Source organism: Malania oleifera, chromosome 11 (assembly GCF_029873635.1).
Source record: "Malania oleifera isolate guangnan ecotype guangnan chromosome 11, ASM2987363v1, whole genome shotgun sequence".
Taxonomy (NCBI): Eukaryota; Viridiplantae; Streptophyta; class Magnoliopsida; order Santalales; family Ximeniaceae; genus Malania; species Malania oleifera.
Window position 1 is genome coordinate 47,275,301 of NC_080427.1, and position 25,338 is coordinate 47,300,638.

The window sequence follows — 25,338 nt, forward strand, 5'->3', positions numbered from 1 at the left end:
TCATGCCATTACACTCAAATCTTATTCCTGCACACTATACATCGACGCCTTGCTATGGCCATTTCTTTGCTTATTGTCTCTTTCTTCTTCTTCTTCTTCTTCTTATTACAATCTTTTCTTTGTTTTTTTGGCAGAAATGAATCAAAACACTCTGATGCATGCAAGCATGCAAGCAAACAAAGCCCCGTATAATTGAACGACCCATTGAAAACAATAGACATGTAAATGCACCAATGCAGTGTATATATATAAAAGCGCGCGCGCGCACACACAGAGTATGCACTTGGATTGCGGATAACTACAATTTGCATGGCTCTGAAGAATCTCTTGGAGAATGTTATTTCATAATAATGCTGATTTGCAGAATTAATCTTTTGCTGGATTTATGAATTGAAGGTGCTGCAATCTTTCCGAATCTCCCCTTGGCTACCTGTTTTGACACCGACCCTCCCAAGCTTCCTCATTGCTGTGATGAATGCTCCGTTGAAGTCACCTGGGTTGCTGGCGAAGTCGCGAACTGTAGGCTGAGATGCTGGATTGGTGAAGAGCACCTCATCCGAAGTGAACAAGCCTTGCCCGGCAACCAGATTTTGGTAGTATACGTTGTCAAAAGTTCGCGGGGTTATGGGATCCATGTCGATGGCTATGCTGGGATCTACGTTCTGGGGACAGGCGGAGATTAGCTGCTGGGCATACTTTGGATCCAGAGAAGGATCAACTTGAGCGGAGGAGGAGAAAGAGTACAGTCGGTTTGCAAAGACGTTGCAGTGGGAGAAGCCCACTGTGTGTGCCCCAGACAGGGCGATCATGTCTATTTGGCTAAGATTTTTCTTGGCAAATAAGGCATTGAGCTGGCCAAGATCAAAGGAGGGTTTTGGCAGATTTGCAGCCACCTGAGATGCCTGGGAGATCAGGCCATCGCGGCGTCCCAATTCCACACTAAATGAAGGGCCACCTCCCTGAGAAATTTTATGCATCAAAACACCATATTATGTGTAAGTATATGTTTGAAAGTGTGCTTGTTGCAATTAAATGTATGAGCTGCAACCAAGGCTGCGCAATTTTACCAGGCCTATAACATCTCTGGCAGCAATGGCCATAATATCAGCACAGGAGACTACGCCAGGGCATACTGCCTCCACTGCTTGCTTTGCCTTGGTTACCGTATCAAACCCATCTCCAGCAAGTGAGAGATTTTCTGTGGCATCCTTCTCTGCATCCCCATTCGGTGATGCAATCAGAATTGAGGCATCACATCCCTTCAAAGCAATGAACAGAGGAATTTGATCAGTTTGCCTGCGTTTTGACTACTACATGGATACCATTATAAATGGTGATAATTTAATTTTTGTGAACATGGGATGGAATTTAATTTATTTTTTTATTCAATTTTATTTAAATTGAGGCAAATTTAATTTAAAGGAAAAATTTCAAGCTCTCAAACATAAAAATAGATATAATATATATTTTATCTTCTGTGCAGGGTGTTCCCAAGGAAGCTACGTGAAGCAGATGGGTGTAGGCTGTGCAGGGTTTTCCCATGGGGTTAGACATTATCTTCTTCAACCTATTGGCTATTTCGTGTAGCCTTGAACGACTTTACAGTCAAAAGGTTAGGTGATGCCTACCTCATCTATATACACACCAATACACACCACCTGGTTATATATTTTCTTAATTATTTCTTTAATACATTTACATTCCAGAACCCACTGACTTTGACTGTTCTCCTGCCAAGGCAATTCTTTTTCTTTTATATAAAATCTGATATCAACCAATTAATAGGAAAATTAACAACTCTCTCTCTCTCTCACGCACACACGCAAACGCGCGCCCACTGAATTGGTCGTGGAGAGTAGGATTGAAATTAATTGAGAATAATAATGGGAATTGAATAATAAAATGATTAAAAGTCAAGAAGATACAAATTGCAAGCAGGTGTTAGTACCATATGTATGTATGTATGAATGTATGTGTAGAACCTGAATAAAGCAGTCGTGGAAGAAGAGGCGGAGGGTGGCTGGAACGGTGGTGAAGGTCTGGGAAAACTTGGTGGACACTGTCTGCCGGACGATCAGTTCTACGTTTGGACAGCTTGAGCTGTAGAAGTTCTCCATTAATCTCTGTCCATCTCCCCTCCCCATCATCATCATCATCATCATCATCAACCCCATTCCTGCAACTGATGATGCAGAAATATACAACCCTCTCCATCCCCTCTCCATATCTATTCTAAATTCTTCAAATCAATTCAATCTATCTATATGTCTTCAACAACTTTACACCTCTCTCTCTCTCTCTCTCTCTCTCTCTCTCTGTTCATATAATCAGGGTTGTCATGAGCTATATATGCTGTGTGTGTGTGTGTGCGCGCGTGAGAGAGAGAGAGAGAGAGAGAGAGAGAGGTTTGTTGGTCTAATATATGAGCCTAGAACTAGAAGGCAGTTCACCATAAGAGGTAGCCTGACCGTTTCCTAGTACTATTCTGGGGTTGGGCTTCTGTCCTTTTCTTCAAGTTCTGTCTCCCAAATAAACTATATATTATGCATCTATCTATACACATATCCATTGCTTTGAGCGTTTATATGGTCAACAAGGAGGTTGGCGTATGAAATTTGAACCTATAGCTTTTTAGTTGAGATAAATTTTTTGCATTTAATTAGAGTATGATAGCCTTATTTACTTCATTACATTAAAATTCAAACTGGAGCTATGATCCAAAAAATATGTGTTCTTAAGATAGTAATATTGACAAGTACCTTTAGGGCACACATTAATAACTAATCCCCACAAAAATCAACGAAAATCTTTTTTCTTTATGCATAAACAAAATTTGAAACATTTATTGTTCCCCAAGACATCACAATGGAAAGACTTCTGTATTGGGGATCTCAATTTTTCTAACATTGGTAAGGGTAGAATAGGGGATGAAGTACCCCCATTATGTAGTCCAGTGGGCCCTCAATATTGCTCTCTTCAACCAGCAGCTGGCATATGTCTTCACGCTGTTTTCTCAAATGAACTTTGTTACTGCTGCTACATTCAACACTAAAAGACCACAAACTTGAATTAATTCCACCACCCCCTCCGTGAAGTCTATTAACAAATACATCAACATAGAGAAGAATGCCTTGTCTCTGCAGTGCCCATAAAGCTACACATATGATACATTTGTATATGCATATGCACATTTGAAATTCCACCAGCTTCACAAGTCTTTTAGGAATGCATAAGCATCAATATGTATCTCACTGCATTCTGCATCCCATGAGAAGTCCTTTTCCATTGCATCCAGGATCCTTTGACTCCACTGCAATGGATTGTTCTTCTGCAAAAAACAAAACAATGAAGATTCAAATAGATTTAGTTCCCTAACACACACAAACTCTGAATAATAATAACAGCAACAACAACATCAGTAGTAATAATAATAAATTATTATAATAATTTCTTCCTGTGAGTGGAGAAAATCTTAACAATTGAAGGGGAAGAAAAATTAATGACCAACAGGAGGAAAATGGAAAAGCTAACCATTTCATCAAGGGCTTGGCTCAGGGACATATTTGCAAAGGTACTGCCAATGTAGTGCAATACCTTGGTGCTGTCAAATTCACGATCTCCACTGTGCCTGTGAAGAAGTACAAAAGGACGTGAACATTACTCTCTGTAAAAAGAGTAAACAACAAAAGGAAAAACATTTTATTACTCTATTTTGTTACTTCAAATAATCAAATATTAATAGTTACCCCAATCTGTTGTCATTGTACATCACTGCAATTGGCACTGCTCCATATTTTATAGCCTTCAGCTACATTTTCAGTGGCAACAAGAGAAAATCAACTATAAAAATTACATTTAATTTTTTGTGCATATAGATGGGGTTATGATACAAGGGAAGTGAACATGGTGAAATATGTGAATTTGCAAGAAGTTATGTTGCACCAGGTCATGACAAGAAAGGGGATTCTTCTTCTTAAATTGCTTGCCTATTGGATATTGAAGATCAATGACTGCACTAATATGGGAATATGATTTGATTAAAAGCATGGTGAAAAATGGCACAAGTGTGCCAAAAAAAGGTTATAAACAATGTGAATTATAGTGCCATGGCTAATCAATGACAAGTAAGGTTAAGGGCTGCTCAGTTGTGGAAAAAAGTTTCCATTTTTCATTTTCAATTCTCCAAATAATTGCATAGAATGCCACCTTATTTCCCAACTTTCTAGCAGCTGTATAAAAAAATTAGAAAACATTTCTTTCATTAATTTCCAGCTTTCCAGAATAAATGTTGTAAAAGTGGAAAATATGGTGCCATTTTTGTAATTATTTGAAAAAAATTGAAAAATGAAAATATGAAAACGAATTTCCACAACTGATGGCTAAATCAGGTGGGTGAATGGTTAGAGCTTGGGACTTTAATATCTAAATTGAGTGGGTCAATGGGTAGAGCTTGGGACTTTAAGGGCCTGTTTAATTGCGGAAAATAGTTTTTTATTTTCCATCTCCAAAATTTTTAAATATATTTACAAAAAAATGCCATCTTATTTTCCAATTTTCTAATGTTTAAATACAAAAGCTAGAAATTCCCACTTTCCTCTACAAATTTAGAGAATTGGAAAACAAGGTGGCATTTTTGGAAATCATTTGAAAAGCTAGAAATGGAAATAAAACTGTTTTCCACAAGTGAAAAGGGCCTAATATTGGAGATGTTAGGTTCTAATCTTGGGAAGGGGTGGTAAGGGATTGGGGATTGGGGGGGAGTGAATATGGAATGCTCTGCTTTTAGCAGCTCAGACCCAATGGGTGCCCTAATTTATCAAAAAGAAATTGGGCACATGACTGTTTTTTCCTTTCCTGGTTTATGGTGGAATAATGGTTCAGGGTTTTCCTCAAAACATTCTGGGAAGGTAATCATGAACATCTAGATACATTTACAGAAATGTAGGTTCCCATGGGAATCCAAATTCTCACAAAAAATCAATTTTGGATGGAGTCTAGATGCTCATCTTTATGGGAGCATATCCACATTCCCATCTTGTTGTATCCATGTGTTCCCAGAATCTAATAATATTCATCATCTGAATCAAACTTCAGTGTATTAACATCCCCAACATCCATATTTTTTACATGCCTAGATTCCCAGGAACTTATATTTTGGAAGCGCATCTCAGATCTTCAGGTCCAAACAGCACATAAAGGGATTCATGCTTCAAATCCCAAACAGGTAAGAAAGAACTCTTTTGAGCTGAGTTGATTGATAGAAGGATGTTAATTTTAGTCTTTTCACATTAGTTATACTTCTACTTGACATACCAGAACTTGGAGCACTGGGTCATGAAAAGATGGACACAAGATAATGTCTGATCCTGCAAAGATTAAATGTGATAAAACCTCATCGTATTTTTTTATAAATCTGGCACTTTCATCCTGCAGACATGGAAGAGTACCCATTACAGCATGTAAGATGCCAGTAAGTTGAACCAAATCAAATGAATCCTAATATTTATTGCAAGCATAAAGCCCGACCATTAAACATCTATTGATGACTGAAAAAACATTTGAATTCCATAAATATTTAGCAGAAAATGCTTCGTTTGACAAAAAAAATGGCATACCACGAAAAGCAGGAACTGTGCTTACAGCTTAACCTGCTTGCTTTCAAAATAAAATGCAAGCAGAATAAATTTTGCATAAAAGAGCAGCACCTTTTGTTGCTTCAACATCTTTATCTTGAATGCATGGTGAACACTAAAAATTTCTTGTATACAGTGCTGATGAAAAAGACAAGAACAGGCCAAGTTTGTACCTTGAGTTCTTCTTGACAAGATTCTAGAGCCCTGTTTATACTTGGCATTTTGCTAGACCCCATGAAGATAAACTGCAGGGAATCACTGAACATATTGTATCCAAGGAAAAATTGATGGAAAGAAAAATATAATTGAAACCAAATAAATAAACCAAAAGTTTTTACTGGGTGATGTGGATTTTCACTTCTCTTCGCATTTGGAAGAAAGATCATTATTCACCTAGAAGGTAGGTTTAAAAGGATCCTTACCACATCAGCTAATAAGTGTTTTTAGCATAATTCAGCCACAATGAAAGTCATTTGAAGGACAAAGAATCCATCAAAAAAGAACTAACCTGAATGCCTCTCCTGTAAGCAATCAAAACAGCTGCCTTCAACTTCTCCAGATCAACATCTGAAACTTCTGAGAGGACACATCCTACCTGATAAAACATTATTAATTTATTTAGAAAAGCATATGGATCGGTTCAGAGTAATACGGTAATACCCCACGCTCATTCCATACTTTCTCCCTGATTGATAATAGAAGGCACAAAAACCATATCTGTCTCAAGACAATGTATACTAATAAGCACCATATACAATATTAAAAGAAAAATAAACACACCCAGAAAAATGGCCATTGTATCTAATATAACACCTAATTACTTCTAAAATTTGACCAGTTCATCAAAAACAAGAATAAATAAGATATCAAGGTGCTACCTGAACAGAGTCTCAAGGTTATTAATATTGTCCCTAGTTATCTAAAACATTTGAAAACAAAATAAACAATAACAGAAAGATAGGTTATTGGTATCATCCCTACCTAGCTTCCAAAATACAGTCTATCAAATACAAAAGTGAAAAGATATTAAAGTGCTACCAATCCAAGCAAATGAAAAGATACTTCTTTTTCTTTTTCTTGTTGAGGACCCCGTCAACTGACTATTCATTTGAGAAGCCAAGGGCAAGACAATTTTTTACATTCTTGCAAAACCAAAAAAATCTAGAGTTCCAGGATACATAGATGAACAATAAAGTAAAAGCAAGAAATAAATGATACGATATGCAAATCAAAATTCTGTAAATTAAATGAAACGAACTACATTTTTAACATCAAAGAGCAGTATCTCGCCTGCTCTAACTTCATAACGCTACTCCTTCAGCCTCATTACAACATGAACAGAAACAGAACATACAGACACTTGCCATTTAGAGGGCACTTGGTTTAAGTGATCCTTGAGACTCTTCTGGATCACTTTTGCACAGGAATCATTGTCTGGGAATGGGAAGCCAATTCCATGGCAATATTTTTATTGTTTGCCCATCAAAATATCCAGTAATACATCATTCCTACAGTTAATTCAACCTAGGTTTCTTTCAGTTTTAACAACATTACCTCAAAAGCATGAACAATAAGTTTAAACACATCAAAAATAGAAAAGTTTTTTTATGGGAGAGTATTGTCAGAGACATCTTTATCTGAGGAGGCTTCATCCTCAAGCTCTTATAAAGGAAATGCCACCTACTTTATACTAGGTACAGTTATCATTACCATATTATTATTATTATTTTATTATATATTATGACTTCACATTTTTTTAGGCAAATTATTTAGTTATTATATTATTATTTATTTTATTGTTCATTATTTATTTGATGTTCAGTATTTATTATTCATCTCATATTAAGATCTGGATGTCACACTTTCATCCCACCTTCTAAATAATAAGGGCAAATCGGTCAAAAGAAAATAATCAACATTCAAAACAGAAGGGTGGGTTCAAGATAGGGGTATCTATGGGAATGTGAGGGACAATCCCAGCCATTAGGATTTCGATTCCCAAGGTAAAACCATACGTGGGAATCTAGGACTCCAAAGCCCACTCTTGACAATTCTTAAGGATTCCATGAATCAAATGTCCCCTTAAGGTATTAAGCATTGTTTAAAATAACAAACACAAGATAGTTTGTCTAGACAAGTCAAAACTTTGCTGTCCAGTCCATGAAAGTGCAACAGCAACTGCACAGCAGATGTTGCAGCACAAGTAGCAATGCTAAAAAACTAGACAAATTTCCTATACAGCAGTATCAACAACAATAACAAGCCTTAAGTCCCACTATGTGAGGTCAGCTATATGAATCCTTTTCTTCCAATTCACACGATCAAAGGACAAAGATCCAGCCGCAAGACATAACTAACAAATTTCCTATGTTTTCCGTTAAGTTTTCGTGGTGGGGAAAAGCTCCAGCTGCTTCAATATTTAAGTGATCTAGCTGCATGACATAACTAACAAAAAAGGAACTGCTTGCAGAATGCAGTATCCTACACAATCCAAAAAGCAGTACAAATTCTCTCACATGCACAGGGTAAGATCATAATCAGCTAAAACACATCAGTATAAGGTGTGTGTATGTGTGTGCGCATGCATGAGTGTACGTGCATGCGTGTGTGTGTGTGTGTGTGTGTGTGTGTGAGAGAGAGAGAGAGAGAGCAAATGACTATCTAAAACACATCAATATATAAATACTGCTCTACAGATGCATACAGATAAGACAAAGTTGACAAACAGACCACCACATTACATTTTTTTTTTTTGCGCACACAAACTGTGGTACACATAGATACCAATGTACACATACTTCAGCAGAGGTATAATATATATCAGTTTTCCTGACACAAGCTGCACATGCTATGATGCAAACTGTTAGTATGATTCCCCACAACCATATAAATTACTGTTATTTTATAATAAGAATCCAGATAATTAAACACAAATAAACATATGAAAAGAAAATAATCATGGACCACTAACAAGCACAGTGGAAGCATGCTCTGGCAACCCCAGATGCCGCTGCAGTGCTACTTTGCAGATAGCTTTCCCCTTCATATCATCTGCAGTGTAGATCGCTGGAAGAAATTTGTCCTTGGAAGGATCCCATGTGGAGTCATCAAAGCCATTAGGAGCAATTAACAACTTATCCCTACAAGAAAATGTAAATGAGGAAAGAACTCGACAGAATAGAGCTCCAATTTCAAATAGTCTGCATGCAATAGAAGCAATGGAACAATATAACTTAATCAATGTGTTAGAACTGAAAAGGAACTGATCAATATGCCATATCAAGATAATTATATTCCTTTTCAGGTTGTGAAGAGAACAGATTAAAATGAAACCAAGAACAGCAGCATGGAAAATTTTATGGTCAAATTGAGAAATGACATAAAAGCACTACTTACTTGTGTATTGCCAAGGTGGGCTCCAACCCATGATTCAAACTACGAATAAACCTGCCTTTTGAATGCATGAATGACATTATTACAACTTTATTAGAGTAAACAACTCCACCCTGCAAATTAGTAGGGAAAAAATAACTATTTAAGTGTGCCAGACAGCCAAAAGAAGCTCCAGTTTCTTGAAATTAGGAATTTTGTAATATGTAAGATCGGTCCATAATAATAGATGGGCAAAGAATAGAAACTGACAACTCGTTTGATTCGATGGAATAGCTATTCTTGGGATAAGATGGAATATAGTTTAAATTTTGAGAATCAAGGGAATAGTTATTCCTCATATATTCCTAATTATTTCACTCAACACGTAATAAGAAAGGAATAGGCATCCCCATGATGAAATTTGGGAATAGTTATTCCTTATCTATTCGTTATTATGGATAAAATGTTTCATATTATTATTTTTTTATAATAACAACATAATTTCTTGTATAACTAATTGTAACTAACATACAAAAAACTAATCTATTCCTAGGAATAGGCATTCCACAAACTAAACATAGCCTAAGAGCTTTATGGCAATGCTTTTGATAAAAATAGGGCTTTGGATTTAAAGGAAACATGCAGACTTTTGGAGAAGATATGATAGAAGAGTGGTCCCCTCAAACTTTAAATATAATTTTGCACTAAAAGATACAAAAAATTACACAAAAAATAGGAAAAAAGTCTCAACTTAAAGTCAATCACAACATAACCAATTAGAAGGCAGATCTTGATTTGAGTTGCTTAGAGCCTAAGAATAATGATTCATAAACTCAAGTTGCAATTAGAATTTTTTTTCCCTTGTAGTTGTGACTTGAGTTCAAAAGAGCAACAAATCAAAGTGCAGAGTTTTTCTTTAAACAAAAAACAAAAAAACAAAAACAAAATCAAAGTCAAAAGCTTTCCAAACATGTTAAGAAAATAAGCAAACATATTATCCAAATACCAATACTTGCAATGGATTGATTTGGCATACTTAATGGACCTTTTAGCTCAATTAAGAACTTCAGTGAGTTGGTTGTTTAGACAGAAGTAGATGAGTCCTCATAGGCAGAAATGTATACCTTCAAAATATTTACAAGATGCGTCTTAGTGTTATCTTGCAAGCGATCAGGGCGGTGAAGTCTAGAAGGATCAAGTCCACAAAGTGCTAGCTTGTCAGGTTGCTCGATGCACTAACCAATTAAATTATGAGGCATTTTCATAGCATAATTAATAATGTCAAAATATCAAGGCAGAAACTCTTCATTGAAAGATGCATGGGAAGGCAAAAGGTAAGCAACTTGCCTGAATATCGAAACCATGGCATGTTAACAATACTCTAGTATTCCCAAGCCCCTACATATTGAACACGAACATTTATCTAAGAATGTGTTCTATTAAAATTTTTTTCCCCTCTAGTCAATGGGCACGACAATGCATCCTCAAAACAAATAGAAGAAACAACGAAAGTACCAAAAAAAATAAAAATAAAAGAAACCAAACAAAGAGATTAATGGACCAAATAATTTCAATCTCAATGCATTTCACTCAAGAGAAACTTCCTAAAAAAAAGCCGCTTGGAGAACGAGGGAAAAGACCACCTTACCCCAAACCAATTGAAGTAAAGAAGCCATTACAAATTCTAGCATTAAGCTCCAACCAAATACACCAGTCGATCAAAAAACAACAAATCATAATTGTCAAGAGTCTTAAAAATCTCTACTTGAATTGTACAACTCGCCTCAATTTATTAGCCAACCAATCCAAATCTAGCAAGTGAATTGAAGCACGAAAGAATTGATCATGTATCATGCAATTCACAATTTGGTAATTATGATTCATGATTTAGTAGTAATCATGTCAAATAAAGCTTCTGCCAAAACCAAAGACTTAAAAACCCAAAAATTCACATTTTATAACAATAATCTTTCAAAAGCTTTTTCAAGTGCCTTTAGATTTAAAATAAAAAATAATTCATGAATTTTTTGTATCTCTTTTGATTTGTTTAAAACATTAGGGTTTCTAAACTTTTTAAGGAGTTAGAAAAATCACATCTATTTTTCATTTGCTTGAGTCCCCTAAACAGTATTTTTTTAGGAAGGCAAAAATGTTTGGATATGAGGAATTTTTTACAAGGGCAAGTTATTTTCACTTTTTCAAATTTTTAACAAATAATATACTTTTCATATATAAATAGATATGTGTCACAAGCCGAATATTTCACACTTAGTGAAGGGTCATGTGCACTAGCTAAACTATTCTTGTTTAACTAGTCAGCGAAAGATTACCATGGTTTACCACAGAAACACATTCACAACAGTTGAATGTAAAGTAAGCGGAAGCAGTAAGCAATTCACGAAAACAAATGGCAAGCGAGCGAAAAAAATTGAAGCAATGTAATTCATTAACAAATACCTCCATAAGCAATGTGTGTTTAGCGAGGGAGGCAAGTAGGCTAAACGTGTTTACAAAAGCTAGTTAGTTTTACAAGACTAATTCCCTTAACGAGTTATCTATGCTATTTTAGCTTTGGCACTAGGAAACATCAAATTGTCTAAGAAGTCATACTCCCTTTTTACACTAACTCTTGCACCTACTCAAAGCATAAAACCTATACTAGTATTTACACGATGGTAACCCATCCCATGCACACTAGACAAGCAATCACAGGCAAGCATAATGCCCTAAACAAACTTAGCTCATGACACTCTCCCCCACTTATGCAGTCGACATCCTCATAGATTTTGACACTAGGTACTCTTCAACTAGGTCCATGAATGGTTGCATGTCTTCCATTGAAATCCAACTGATTTCTTCATCTCAAAGGCCTTTCCACTTCACTAAGAACGCATGCCACTTCTTCCTTGATAATGAGCTCTTCTTCCAGGTTGCATTATCTTCAGTGGTGCTCTAGTTAACTGACTTCTGCTTGGATCTTCAATGTCAGTGTTGAATGTCTTAAGGCAACTAACATGAAACACGGGATGCACTTACAATCAAGCCGGAGGATTAACCTTGTACGAGGCCTTCCCGACTTTAGTCAAGATGGGGACTAGTCCTTCATATTTGTGAAGTATCCTATCTCGACCCCATAATGACCTGATCTATTCAAGAGGGAGCTTGACAAGCACCAAGTCAACCACGTTGAAGTACAACAGTCTTCTCCCTTGATTTGCCTATTTCTTCATTCGCTTGAAAGCTTTCTCCAAGTAGTCTTAGGCAATCTCTGCATTTGATCTTTCTTTAATGAAGATATATGCCTTGGACTCTTTTCTCTGTAAGACTCGTCAGCTGTGTGAGGTAACAGTTGCTGCTAGCCTGTAACAAGCTTAAAAGGAATCTTTTTGGTTGTTAAGCTCTTTTGGGAATTAAAACAAAACTAAGCGATGTCGAGTAATTGCACCCAAATCTTCTTATTGGCGATGACGAAATGGCGCAAATACTCTTCTAATAGCCCACTGAGAATGTCTCCATTTGTTCATATTTCTGTGGGTGGTAACTCGTAGATACGTCAAGCTATGAATCGAGGATTCAGAAAAGTTTTGTCCAAAAGTTGGCAGTGAATCTAATGTCTTAGTCATTGATAATATCTTGGAAAAAACTCCAATACTTCACAATATGTTTGAAAAAAAATTGTGTTATCTCCTCTATCAAACAGTGCTTTGGTGCGAGTATGAAAGTACCGTACTTCAAAAACTTGTCTATAACCACTAGTATAGACCCTACATCTCCCACTTTGGGCAAGCTAGTGATGAAGTCCAATATGACACTCCCACGGTCTGGTTGGTACTAGTAGGGGCTCCAACAGTCCTGCAATCTTCTTTCACTCCATCTTGTCTTGATGGTAGGTGAGACAAGTTCAGGTATACTCAACCATATCATCACACATTTGTGGGCAGTAATACCTCTGCTTCAACAATGCCAAAGTGTGATGCCATCCTAGATGACATGCCCACATGGTGTCATGACATTTGCTCAGCAATTTCTTCTTCAAATCTCTAGCTTAAGGCACAAAGAGTCTATTATCATGTATCATCAGCAATCCATCCTCTAACCAAAACTAGCGTGCTTTACCCTCTCCCGTCAACTTTATGAAGTTTTGGGCAACTAGATCTTTAGAAAGGTTCTCCTTAATACACTCTCGCATTGTCATGGTAACCATCAAGTGAGTTATCATCTGTAAGGCCACAAGCTCGACCTTCTTGCTTAGTGCGCTCGCAACTTGGTTCATCTAACCCATCTTGTGCTCAAATAAGAAAGCAAACTCTACCAAGAATTCTTGTCAACGGCACTGCTTGGGTAATAACTTTGGTCGTGTAAAGAAGTGACTAAAAGTCGAGTTATCTATTTTCAATTTTTCATAAAAAACTTTGACTGTCATCACACACAAAGACAATGTATCACCACTAGCATCTCTTTCTCTTAAGTTAGGTACCTCTATTCGGCTTCACTAAGCTTACAGCTCTCATATGCAACAAGATGTCATCCTGTAACAAGACTACCCCAAGGGCATAGTCTGATGCATCTGTCTATACCTTGAAAGGTTTCATGATGTCCGAAAGAGCAAGTATGGCATCCTTCAGGTTGTCAAAAACTCCTTGGCACTTCTTTATCCAGTTCCACCATGACACTTCTTCAGTAATTCTATTAACATGGTACTTCTCCTCGAGTACCCCTCCACGAACTTTCTATAATAGTTGGCTAGTCCAAGAAAGCAACACAACTCCTTCATTGTCGTTAGGATCTTCCAGTCTTGAATAACTCTTGCCTTCTCCATATCCATCCAAATATGACCTTACTTAATCACATGACTTGATGCTCCATTAAGAAAATGAGCACTTCTCTTTCTTCACATACAAATTGTTCGCCTTCAGCCTAGCGAACACCTTCCATAGATGCCTTTTATGTTCCTTCACAGTGAACTATTGACAACAAAGTCATGTAGGTATACCACGACAAACTTGTCAAGGTACCCATGAAATATCAAGTTCATCAAGGTGCAAATGTCACTGGCGCATTTGTCAACCCAAATGACATCACCAAGAACTCATACGCCCTATACTGTCTCACACAAGTCATCTTCAATGCATCCCCATCCGCTATCCTCACTTGATAGTAGTCTGACTTCAAATCCAGTTTGATGAAGTACTTTGCATGACTAACAACACCTTGTTGAGTGCACGGTACTCTACGCACATCCACATGCTCCCACCATGTTTCCTCTAAAACAACACCAATGCTCCAAATGGTGCTTTAGAAGAATGTATATATCTCGTTTCCAATGACTCATCAAGTTGTTTTTCAACTTTGTTCCAATAATTCATCAAGTTGTTTTTTAACTTTACTAAGTCTGGAGGCACCATCCAATATGGCCCTTCAGTAGGCAGCTTCACTCTTGGTAACAACTCAATTTCATACTCCACACCCCATCATGAACGCAAGTTTTGAGGTAGCTTGTTTGACCTCAAGACTTATTCATCCAACACAGCTTATAGGCAATACACACCTGCTCTTGGCCTTCTTCTTCATCTCCACCAATGTGGCAAGATAGCTTGTTCCCTTTCCTCAGTCCTTTCTTGAGCTACATGGCAGAAAGGAACTTCTCATCATCTCCTTTCTTCACAACAGACAAAGGGAATTGGCAAACAGCATATGTACCACCTTAGTCTCCCTCAAGAATTCCATTCCAAGAATCATTTGGGAATCATCTAACATGCACAACTATGAATTCGCATGTTCCTTCCACTATCCAAACTTCACAGTCACTTACTTGGCTAGTCCCAGAGTAGGCTAAGTTGCACATGTATCCTGGATCCTTCTCTAAGGATAGGTTGAGTCTCTACGCATCTACATGTGAAACAAAATTATGGGTATCCCCAGTATCAACCATAGCACAGGTGCTCTTCCCATCGATCCTCAAGTCTATAAACATTAACCCTTTAGATTGGGTAACTTTCATCTCTTTTGTCTACCTTTCACATGCGTTGACTAAGCGCATTGCACCTATTCTTGAGGTTTCCTCCTCATCCTCACCATCTTGTAGTGCCCCCTCCGCAATGGAAGCTTCTAAGACATTAAGTGATGACTTGTTAGGGCACTCAGCAAATCTGTGAGGACCTTGACATAAGAAGCATGTCATCTTACCCTTACCATTGGGTGTGTTGAATGATTGAGACAACAAAGCTTCTTTTGAAGTTGATGCATTGGAGCTCTCCCACTTTTGGTTTGCCTTTCTTAAAAGACTTTTCGTTGTTTCCACCCACACCACTCTCTTTGGACATTGTAGAACTCTTTACAGCATAGTAGTCAAGCACTCCATAGTAGCTTGTGTGGTGGGCAAATCTTGAACTCCTTGTTGATGAAGTTCTATCCTTGCCCACAGGTTCAACCCCTCAACAAAATAGAACTTGTATTTCTCTTACATGTCCCAAATATCCAACATCAAAGTAGAAAATTATTTCATACAATTCCTAATTGACCAATTGTGTTCAAGGTCTCTCAATTTACATCGAGCATTGTACTCGACATTTTTATGAAAGAATTGGGCCTTGAGCTCTCTCTTCAAGTCTATCCAACAATCAACCACACATCATCCATTCTCAATCTTATCCTCAGCATGCCACCACAACTTAGCGTCACCAACCAAGTACATTGCTGTAGTGGTTACTTTCACCTGTCCTTAGCTTGTCCTCATCACACGAAAGTGCTAATCCATACCAAATAAGAAATTCTCTAACTCCTTAGCATCACAAGCACCCCCCAAATGTTCTATGTTATGGCCCCCTAGTTCCTTTATACTCCATAACATTGGAGTTTCCCATAGCAAGAACTATCAAGTTCATCTTTGCAGTCGAATCCGCCATCTAAGCCTGCAAAATTTCTACCTTATGGTGGAGGTCCTCTAACATTTCCACCATAGAACTCTATTAATGTTTTTGTGATCCCCCAAAAGCATCAACAAGTTCAGCAAGTTTGACCATGTCCATGCCCACATTGTTAGTTATGTCAACCTGTGCCTCTAGCGCTTCAATTTTCTCAGTATTGGTAGGCATGGTCTCTTGCAAAGGCATAACACAATCCCACAACAAAGGCAACTAAATTCATGTAGCAATTAATCAAGCTCTAATACCAACTATCACGGGTTGAATATTTCACACCTTGTGAAGGGTCGTGCGGCACTAGCTAAAACACTCTTGTTTAACTATATAGATTACCGCAGTTTACCACAAAAACACAATCAAATGTAAAAATGTAAGTGGGAGCAGTAAGCAATGCATGAAAACAAATGGCAATGAAGCAGTAAACATTGAAGCAACGCAGTTCATTAACAAACACCTCCATAACCAACATGTGTTTAACGAGAGATTCAAAAAGGCTAAACACATTTACAAAATATTGTGAGTTTACAAGATTGATGAACATTCAGCCTCCCCTAAAAAGCTTCATATGCTATTTTAACTCTGGCACTAGGAAAAATCAAATTTTGCAAGTCATACTCCCCTTTTACACTAAGTCCTGCACCTACTCAAAGCATATACCTATACTAGCATTTACATGATAGTAACCAATCCCATGCACACAAGACCAGCGGTCATGGGCAAGCATCATGCCCTAAACAAGCTTGGCTCATGACACATAAATATGTACGTATATCTATCTATATTGGGGCACATGATCATACAATGTTAATCAATATATTTTACCTTTAATTGTATTTTTCTTTGTTTAGATTATTACATATACATGTATGTAATTACAACTAATTCTTATTATTTGACCTAAATTTTAAAAAATCATTCAGTTTTCAATTCATAATAATAACATTTCAATTAAACAATTTGAATCTCGTTATGACAATTATGCAACACACTTCCATAAAGTCATGCTCTCCTTCAACTTCTCAAAACCACTGAAATGAGAGAGATGCAAACTCCCAAAAGGTGGACAAACCCAAAAGTCTACAAAAACACCAAAGAATTGTTCCAAATACTTCAGAAAAAGGAACAATGCAAAAACAATTGCAAACAAGTCATGTTAGCCTTAGGCTCCGAGCAAATACACATGAGAAAATAAATATTTAATAAGGCTATCATGCAAATTATTAATACCAGCCCAATAAAATGGAAGTAATCCAAGTGAAATCCTTAATTTTAGAATGAATATTAGCTCTCCAAATTAAAGAACCCAACACATTCAACAAGAACATAAGAAATTAGACCTTCTCTTCTCTAAATTTCTATCAAAATGAAAATACCACAATGTCGAACTCCCATGTGTAACACAAAAAAACAAAAATAGGAGCACTATGAAGACCAGAAAAATGAGAAACATGAGCAATACACAAAAACATGGAGCATTTGCAACCAAATGACCCTCCTAAAAACGAACCCTTCCCCATTACAAACTCTAGCATACATTCTAGTACCCCTAATACATGGCACAGCTCATGCTAGAAGCGCTGCATGCCAAGAAGGGGACCTGAAGTTGGAAAAATTATATTGATTCAAAGCAAAAATATGATATTATTTCTCATCTTTCTTTTTATAAAATTGAAGTCGCTTTAGCAAAGGATAATTGACAACAGAAGCCAAGGGCACATTACATAAAGAAAGAATGAGCACAGTACACCATAATAGCTGCACAAGAAATTAAAATATTCAGTATGATGAAATAAAAGGTCACTTCAAGTTGCACCTGCTTAACAAAAATGTCCCAAAAAAGCGGCCCAACAATAGCAGTCTGCCAGTTATGAATATGTAATACATCAGGCTGCTTTCCAGATTTAACTATGTAATCCAATGATGCACGAGAGAAGTAAGTAAATCTGAAAGCATCAAATAAAACATATCAGGAAGAAATTGTTATCAACTGATAACAAAAATATATATAACAGAGTAAAATTAAAAGAATAATGAATGTTAAAATTTAAAGAAAATGGCCAGTCTGAAGGACAAGGTTAACATCAACCAATTATTCATAACACATGAATCCTAGTTTTTTTTCTTTTTTTAATAAATGACATATCAATTCTAGTTTATAACACTTGGTTTAACCAGTGAAAATGCTACTTATATTTATAACATAATTCTTGTTATAGAATGTTTCATAATGTGAGACAGGTCAAACTATGGTAAACTAGCTATATATATGGGATTATTCTGTGAACCAATCAGTAAAAAACATTAAACAATGTCATAATATTTTTTTTGTTAAATAAACAGTTTCACTAGAACAAAAAGAGAGTTATAGAACAGAAGGCTTTTGCGGGAGTCAAATTTTCTAATACGAAACTTAATACTTTGCCATTCTGTAATTTATTTTTGGGAAGGAAAAGACCAGGCTTTCTAAGGGCATCTGACTGGATTCATGGGATTCTTTACACATAACTTTTTGAATATACATTGTAAGCACAGGAGATTTTTCTTTTATAACTGCACATGTATAGGTTTCAAAGCCATTTTCTGGTACCTAATAGTGATCCCTGCCTAACCAAAAAGCATGCCACAACTGTAGAAAACAATTACATTTTGATATTAGAAAGTTATTAGATTAAACTAAGGATATAGAATCCAAAGGTCACAGTGGTTTTATCTAAAGCAAGGTGGGACAGACACCATCTTCCTGTATCTTTTTATTGTCTTTTCTCCTTTCTTTACTTTGTCTTCCTTAGGGGGGTATTTTGCCCTCCTTTTTGTATCTCTCTTTGCTTAACATAATCTCTTTTCCAATTTTTTTTTTTTTTTAAAAAAAGGGTAGGATATACACTCTTATTATCTTCAAAAACTCACCTATAAACAGGGGGATTACAGGTTTAACAGACATGATGCAATGAAATCCTTAATAATAAACAACATGCAAATGCACACAACATTAAACCAACTTCACTCCCCAACTCCACTCTACCTCCTTCTTCAACCAATTGAAACACTCAATGTACCTCATTCAGTTTTGAATACGGTCCAAGGTTTTAATAATTTTTAGTAAATGCCCATTATGTAATCACACTTTTTTATATATTGAAAAAATAGACATTCACAAGACTCAAATCATGTTGGCCACAAGCCTATGATCTTGAGAAGTGTTTTTCTTTTTTCAGATAACAGAGCTAGAGAATTGTTGATCATGTGCCCAAAAAAATTAAAATTTTATTTTTTTTAAATTACAAACAAATCAAGGAGCAGGATGTGTTTCACAAAAACCTAGGATTTGTCTAGTTGAATTCTACAAAGTACCTCTGCTCCAGGGTTCCAGACTCATATCATTGCTCTAGAAACAATTGTACCGCCATCACATATTAAATATATTTTTACTCTACTGTACCATAAAGATTCTCATCATTTCCACTCGTCTATCTCATAATATTTGTCCACATAAAAAGTCCAAGTGTAGAGTGTTTATGTTGGTTCATACAACTCCGAAAGTAAAATATAAGAGAAGTATCACTGACCGTTCAAAATCATCTGAGTAACCATATATCCGCTCTCGGCTAAAAAAAGATGAATAGTATAGAGGTTGAAGAAGAGTAACCCCAATACCATGGACAACACTGTACAAGAGAAATAAAAACAGTATCAGTAGAAGGAGGTACAATTTAGTAGACAGAAGATTTGGAAGGAAGTTTCCAACAAACTCTGCTTGTTTCTACTTTCTTCCCACATAAATGTGAACATAAGAACCAAGATAAATTTATGATATATAAAGAACAACAATACCCAGTCCAAATCCTGTTTCCGTGCAATTGACCATTATAATATGAGTAAAACTCTGCATCAATCTCTCGCAATCCTTGGACTTTGTCTAGGTCCAACTTTGAATACCTGTTTACAAGGCGAATCCCCTAAAGTCAATGCAAAATCTACTAAATTCATTTGATGTATGCTAACATGAATCAATGTAATAGTTTAAAGCCTAAAATATTTATTTGCAGGTTTACCACCACGGCCAAGACAAATAGTGGTGCTAGGAGTTGGATTCCCAAATTGAGATGCTGCCCACGGATAGTAGAGTGAGAAGCAAAAAAGTCCTTTGAATTTACCAGCATTGAACATTGGTTACTGACATCACGTTTTGACACATGTAAGAACATGTGTGTCCACTTTTACCATATTTTCCCTTTTCTCTTTATTTCTTTTTTCCTCACTTTTTGGGATTGGGGGGGTGTTATGAGATATGCCCCAAAAGCTGTCATATAGCTTGGATATTCATTGTTTTTTATATATTATAATAATTAATAAAAAGGGTAAGTCATCTATTAATTTTTTTTAACTATTGTTATTATATGAATTAGCCCATAAAATCTTAGTAGAGTAGTTAAGTTAGGTTTTACACTTGTTGGTACTCAATTTATTAAATACTCCAATTCATAACATTGTCAATTGGACAATGACAATCCATATAGACTAGCTTATATTATGCCCACTTTCTTAGTATGAGTAGGGGCACAAAGACAAACATGAGAGTGCTTACTAAAGAACAAATACACAAGTGTGATCAAGAACAAGATACCAAACAAAATTTTACTACCTCCAATAGATATTTTCAGTTACAATTATGTAAAAGAATCCTTACCTAAAGGCTTTCATGTTACTATACTTTGACTATACAATGGGCTTATTTTCTCACCAAGAAACTTAAGCATACATAGTTTGGGTGTAGTGACTCATAATGGGAGGGAGCTGAATGCATAGCATGAAATCTATCACTCTTAAGTAAAAGATAGAAAATTCACTACGTCATTGGTTATGAGATGAATCAAGAAAGCCTTCGACCAAAAGGTGAAATGAAGATTAAAAAGGATTTTCTAATCTCATAACAGAAGTCAAAATCATTAAATCATGCATAAATGGATGCGATAAGGTGACAGCTATTTCATAATCGTTAGAAAAGAATATGTTATTTTAATAATTAGGTTGTGTTAATGAGAGTATTTTGTACTAAAGACTTTATTATTATTAACAATATATAAGATGGCAGACCTGGAGTTGTATGTAGACTCCAAGAAACTGCAGCTCAGTTCTTTCCTCTCTTTTTCCTCTTCTTCTCCTCTTCTCTTCTCTCCCTCTCTTCTTATCTCCTCCAAATCTAACTTTACAACATGGTATCAGAGCATTGGTCTCCTTCAAATCTGATTTATCTGAATTGGTTTTGACTCCCAGTTTTTCTTTTTCTTTTTTTTCCTCGTCCTCCTCTCATCAGTCCTCAAATCTGATTTTCTGGTTGGTTTGAGAGTCATATAAGGACACCCTCCCTTTGGGTTAGGTTGTGCAGCATCCATGGCAGGAATCTCTGTGTTTTCATGGTGATTTGCTGATGTGAACTCAATTATAATCTGTTTCTTGTATGTCACAGTTGCTGCTGCTCCTCTGTCACTCTGTTTGTCGTTTGCTAATGACGCTGTTTTGATGATGTGTATCCATGATTGATTAATTGCAATCTTGTGTCAATTTCTGGTTGGTTTCGATTGGTGTTCAAATATTTATTTCATGCCCTTCTCTGCATTTGTTTCCAGTTACTACCAGCCATAATGCCTGGAGCTGCTGCCAGGTCGTTCATTAAATGCCTGCAGTACTTTGCTGTGGTATGCCCTGTTCTTGGTGGCTAAGTAATTCCTCCTAGGATATTCTAAGCTCAGTTCTGTAGACATAGATGCCTACTGAAGTTCTGCATTTCTGGATTTTGGAGAGTTTGAAGTGTTCTAATTTCTGATTTTTTGAAGTCCTGAGAGAGCTGTTTTAGTGTGTGCCACTGCTCAAGCTCCTTCCAGCGACAAGTCAGCCATGGATACTGCCTCTAACTCTAGTAAGGAAAATTTCAGAGGACGAGGACAAGGTTTGGATTTTGGGTGTGGCAATGGTTGTGTAATATGACCAGGAGTTCGTCGTGGCAATTCTCGCATTTGCACACATTGTAGCAAGAAAAATCATATCATTAATTGCTGTTGGGATCTCCTTAGGAAACAGGTTGAGCCAAAAAATATCTTGTGAAAGGCAACTACTATTGACACTTCAAACACACCTAACCACTCCACTCAGGAGTTGAGTACATCATCCACCATGTCCCAAGAGGAGTTTAACAATCTTTTTTGCATTCTTCAATAACTCCAAACTCAATCTTTTACATCTAGTGCTACTATGGCCCATTCAAGTGCAACCGCACTTCTTGCCTCTTCATCCTCCTCACCTTGGGCTATAGATTCTGGGGCCTCCTCTCATATGACAGGTAGTCCTAATTTGTTTGAGTCCTTAAACCCCACTGCTATACACTCTAAAGTCACTCTTGATGATGGTTCAATTACACCAGTTTCTAGTTCTAGAAATATTCTCTCAATTCCTACTATTCCTCTTTCATCTATGTCATATGTGCCAACATTTACTTTGAATCATCTATCAGTTAGTCTTATTAATTGTATCATAATTGCTATGTGGTCATTCCTTCTTATTGTGTTATTCAAGATCTCTAGACAAAGAATAGAATTGGTGGAGGGCTTGAGACGGATGATCTATACTATTTCAATGGTGGCCATGGTAAGTCCAATTCTCGTCATACGACTTTCTCAATTTCTACTCATGGTGTTGCTCTTGATCAGTGGCATGCTTGTTTGGATCATCCATCCCTTCAAAAACTACTAGGTTTTCCTATGTTCAAGTTTGTTTCTCATTTTGAGTGTTCTACGTGTCAATTGGGAAAGCATATTAGGACATTTTTTCTATCTAGAGTCGGTCTTGTAGTAAATCATTGTTTTCTTTTATTCATTCAGATATTTGGCATCCGTGTAGAGTCAAGAATTTGACTGGTCATCAATATTTTGTGTCCTTTGTGGATGATTTTCCATGTATGACATGGATCTATTTGTTAAATGTATTTACTCAAATCTACCAAAAAATTAAAACTTAGTTTAGCATCAGTATTCAAATTTTTCAATCTGATAATGCAATTGAATTTGTTCAAAATGGGCTTCAATCTTATTGCTTGGACAAAGGGATTATCCATCAAACATCATGTATACATACCCCTCAGCAGAATGGAGTAATTGAATGAAAAAAAAAAGACATTTACTTGACATAGCATGGTTTACTCCTTTATATGCATGTTCCTAAGACCTTTTGGACCAATGCTCTTCTTACAACTTGTTTTTTGCTCAATAGGATGCCCTCAAGTATTCTAGGGGGACAAATTCCCTTCTTTAACATGTACCCATAAATGTCCATGTTCTATTGTGCCTTGTGTCTTTGGGTGCACATGTTTTGTTCATAATCAAGACAAGTTCTCTCCTCATGTTAAATGCGTCTTTGTTTAGTACTCAAGAACTCAGAAAGGAAGTAGATATTAGTTATGATCCCCACAATCATTGGAAATATGTTAGTGTTGATGTCGCCTTTTTTCTGGGGGACACCCTATTTTTCCAGTGTTGGGTCCTCAGATGATTCTATTTTGAATTCATCAACAATTTATGGTCCTCCCCTCTTGTCTTGATCCTTTTGTTCCTACCTTCATCCCTCTCGAGAAATCTTCTGCCCCTCTGACAAGGTTTATGAACCACAAAAAGTAAGCACAAGAATCGCTACCACCATGCAAGCACCTCCTCTGCCCATCACTATTTCAACTTCTAGTTCTGGAGTTCCATCCCAATGTGACTTGGATTTGCCCATTACTCACTGGAAAGATACAACATGTGCTAAGCGATCCTTAGTTGCTTATCCTATCGCTCATTCTATGGCTCATTATGTTTCAGTTCTTCAGCTTCCTAGTCCTATGTATTCTTTTTCCTTGTCTATTTCCTCAGTTTCTATCCCTTCCTTGCATGTCAAAACACTTACTAGCCCTGGTGTGGAAGCATGAAATGGATGTAGAAATGGATTCCTTGACCACTCGAGGGACATGGGACTTGGTGGATCTTCCTCCTAGTAAAGAGTTGGTTAGGTGTCGTTGGGCCTACACCATCAAATATCTTCCCAACGGCTCTAACAAAAGGTCTTAAGGCTTGGTTGTTGCCAAGGGGTACACCTAAACATATGCTATTGATTATTTTGAGACTTCTCTCCTGTTGCTCGATTAAATTCTGTTTGTGTATTGATCTCATTGGCATTTAATTTTGATTGGCCCTTATATCAGTTGGATGTGAAGAATGCCTTCTTATACAGAGATTTGCAGGAGGAGGTATACATGGAGCAACCTCCTAGGCATGTGGCTAAAGGAGAGGATGGTAAAGTATGCAGACAGCATAAAGCCATTTATGGTCTTAAACAATCTCCTCGAGCCAGTTTGACAAATTTAGTGTTGTAGCTTCTGCATTTGGCTTCATCAAGTGTTACTCTGATCATTCGGTTTTTTTCTGTAAAACAAAGTTAAGTGGCGTACTTACTAGCAGTTGATATCTTAGTGAGATTGCAGATGTTAAGCAGTGGCTTCAAGCAAAATTTCAAATCAAGGACTTCAGTATTCTGCGTTACTTTTGGTATTGAGATTGTACGGTGTAGGAAAGGGTTGAATCTATCTCTGCAAAAATATACGTTGGATTTGCTAAGTGAGACAGGTTTGTAGGGAGCTGAACCAGTTGATACTCCTATGGATCCCAATATGAAGTTTTCTGGGGATGTTGGACCAGGCTTTGAAGACAATAACCTCAATAATCTTATTCATGGGCATTAGTCTGTAATCAAATTTAATTGTGACCATGAAGGTTCTCTTTAATTTAGTCTAATCAAGGGTGCCCTGGTCATTATCTGCTAAATAAAAAGCTATAGCTATTAGTGAAAGTGCCACAGATGGAAGACTATCTGGCAGCAGAGAATCAGCAAGAAAATGATAGCAAGTTAAGATAAAATCAGAACAAGGTAAGAGAAAATAAATTGGAAAAATAAAGAAAAAGGGAAAACCAAAGATTAAATTATTGAGATGATTTCAAAGAGCTTGTGTGTAGACTCAATTTAGGGCTTACTTCTCAATATCCAGTAGACTCAATTTAGGGCTTACTTCTCAATATCCAGATCTGCCTCCAATGGTTACACATTGAGCCTTTATGTAGGCTTTCTCCTACCACTAAATAATGAACAATCTCTAGGAAAGAATATCAAGCTCTAGGAAATAATATGAAATCCCCAAAATTAAAATGGCAAATAATTGTAAAATCTTTATATATAAATACCCTAGATAATGTACTAGATTATTATTTTATAAATTCTAAAAGAACTAGAAATATAAGAAAATTCTGAAAAACTACAAGATTGCCCAAAAATTTAAAAATTCCAAACATGATGAACTTGTATTTCAAGCCTCAAAGCTCATATTGCAT

General features: G+C 36.6%; 2 protein-coding genes across 2 annotated transcripts in view; both read right to left on the bottom strand.

Annotated features, from left to right (window-relative positions):
- Positions 1-216: 216 nt before the first annotated feature.
- Positions 217-2,405, bottom strand: LOC131168328 (peroxidase 55). The gene is made up of 3 exons (XM_058127665.1): positions 1,983-2,405; positions 1,068-1,259; positions 217-959 (listed from the first exon to the last, which is right to left on the bottom strand). Exons 1-3 carry the CDS (start codon positions 2,223-2,225, stop codon positions 384-386), a joined length of 1,011 nt encoding a protein of 336 aa, XP_057983648.1. The 5' UTR covers positions 2,226-2,405; the 3' UTR covers positions 217-383.
- Positions 2,406-2,721: 316 nt separating this feature from the next.
- Positions 2,722-25,338, bottom strand: part of LOC131168327 (probable starch synthase 4, chloroplastic/amyloplastic) — a 30,133-nt gene continuing 7,516 nt past the window's right edge. The window contains exons 7-19 of the mRNA XM_058127663.1: positions 19,760-19,864; positions 19,495-19,593; positions 17,742-17,871; positions 10,353-10,403; positions 10,130-10,240; positions 9,030-9,139; positions 8,605-8,773; positions 6,142-6,228; positions 5,807-5,878; positions 5,314-5,427; positions 3,747-3,808; positions 3,532-3,628; positions 2,722-3,328 (exon numbers count right to left, since the gene is read on the bottom strand). Of these exons, the coding sequence (XP_057983646.1) occupies positions 3,209-3,328; positions 3,532-3,628; positions 3,747-3,808; positions 5,314-5,427; positions 5,807-5,878; positions 6,142-6,228; positions 8,605-8,773; positions 9,030-9,139; positions 10,130-10,240; positions 10,353-10,403; positions 17,742-17,871; positions 19,495-19,593; positions 19,760-19,864 (1,327 nt within the window). The 3' untranslated portion in view covers positions 2,722-3,208. The remainder of the gene's footprint in view (positions 3,329-3,531; positions 3,629-3,746; positions 3,809-5,313; positions 5,428-5,806; positions 5,879-6,141; positions 6,229-8,604; positions 8,774-9,029; positions 9,140-10,129; positions 10,241-10,352; positions 10,404-17,741; positions 17,872-19,494; positions 19,594-19,759; positions 19,865-25,338) is intronic.

Bases quoted from the DNA above. Each gene is read 5' to 3' on its own strand.
- LOC131168328 (XM_058127665.1), bottom strand. From the start codon at position 2,225: ATGGAGAGGGGATGGAGAGGGTTGTATATTTCTGCATCATCAGTTGCA. The intron at 1,260-1,982 runs GTTCTACACATA...ATTGCTTTGAAG, and splicing joins TCCACGACTGCTTTATTCAG to GGATGTGATGCCTCAATTCT. The intron at 960-1,067 runs GTAAAATTGCGC...AAAATTTCTCAG, and splicing joins CCAGAGATGTTATAGGCCTG to GGAGGTGGCCCTTCATTTAG.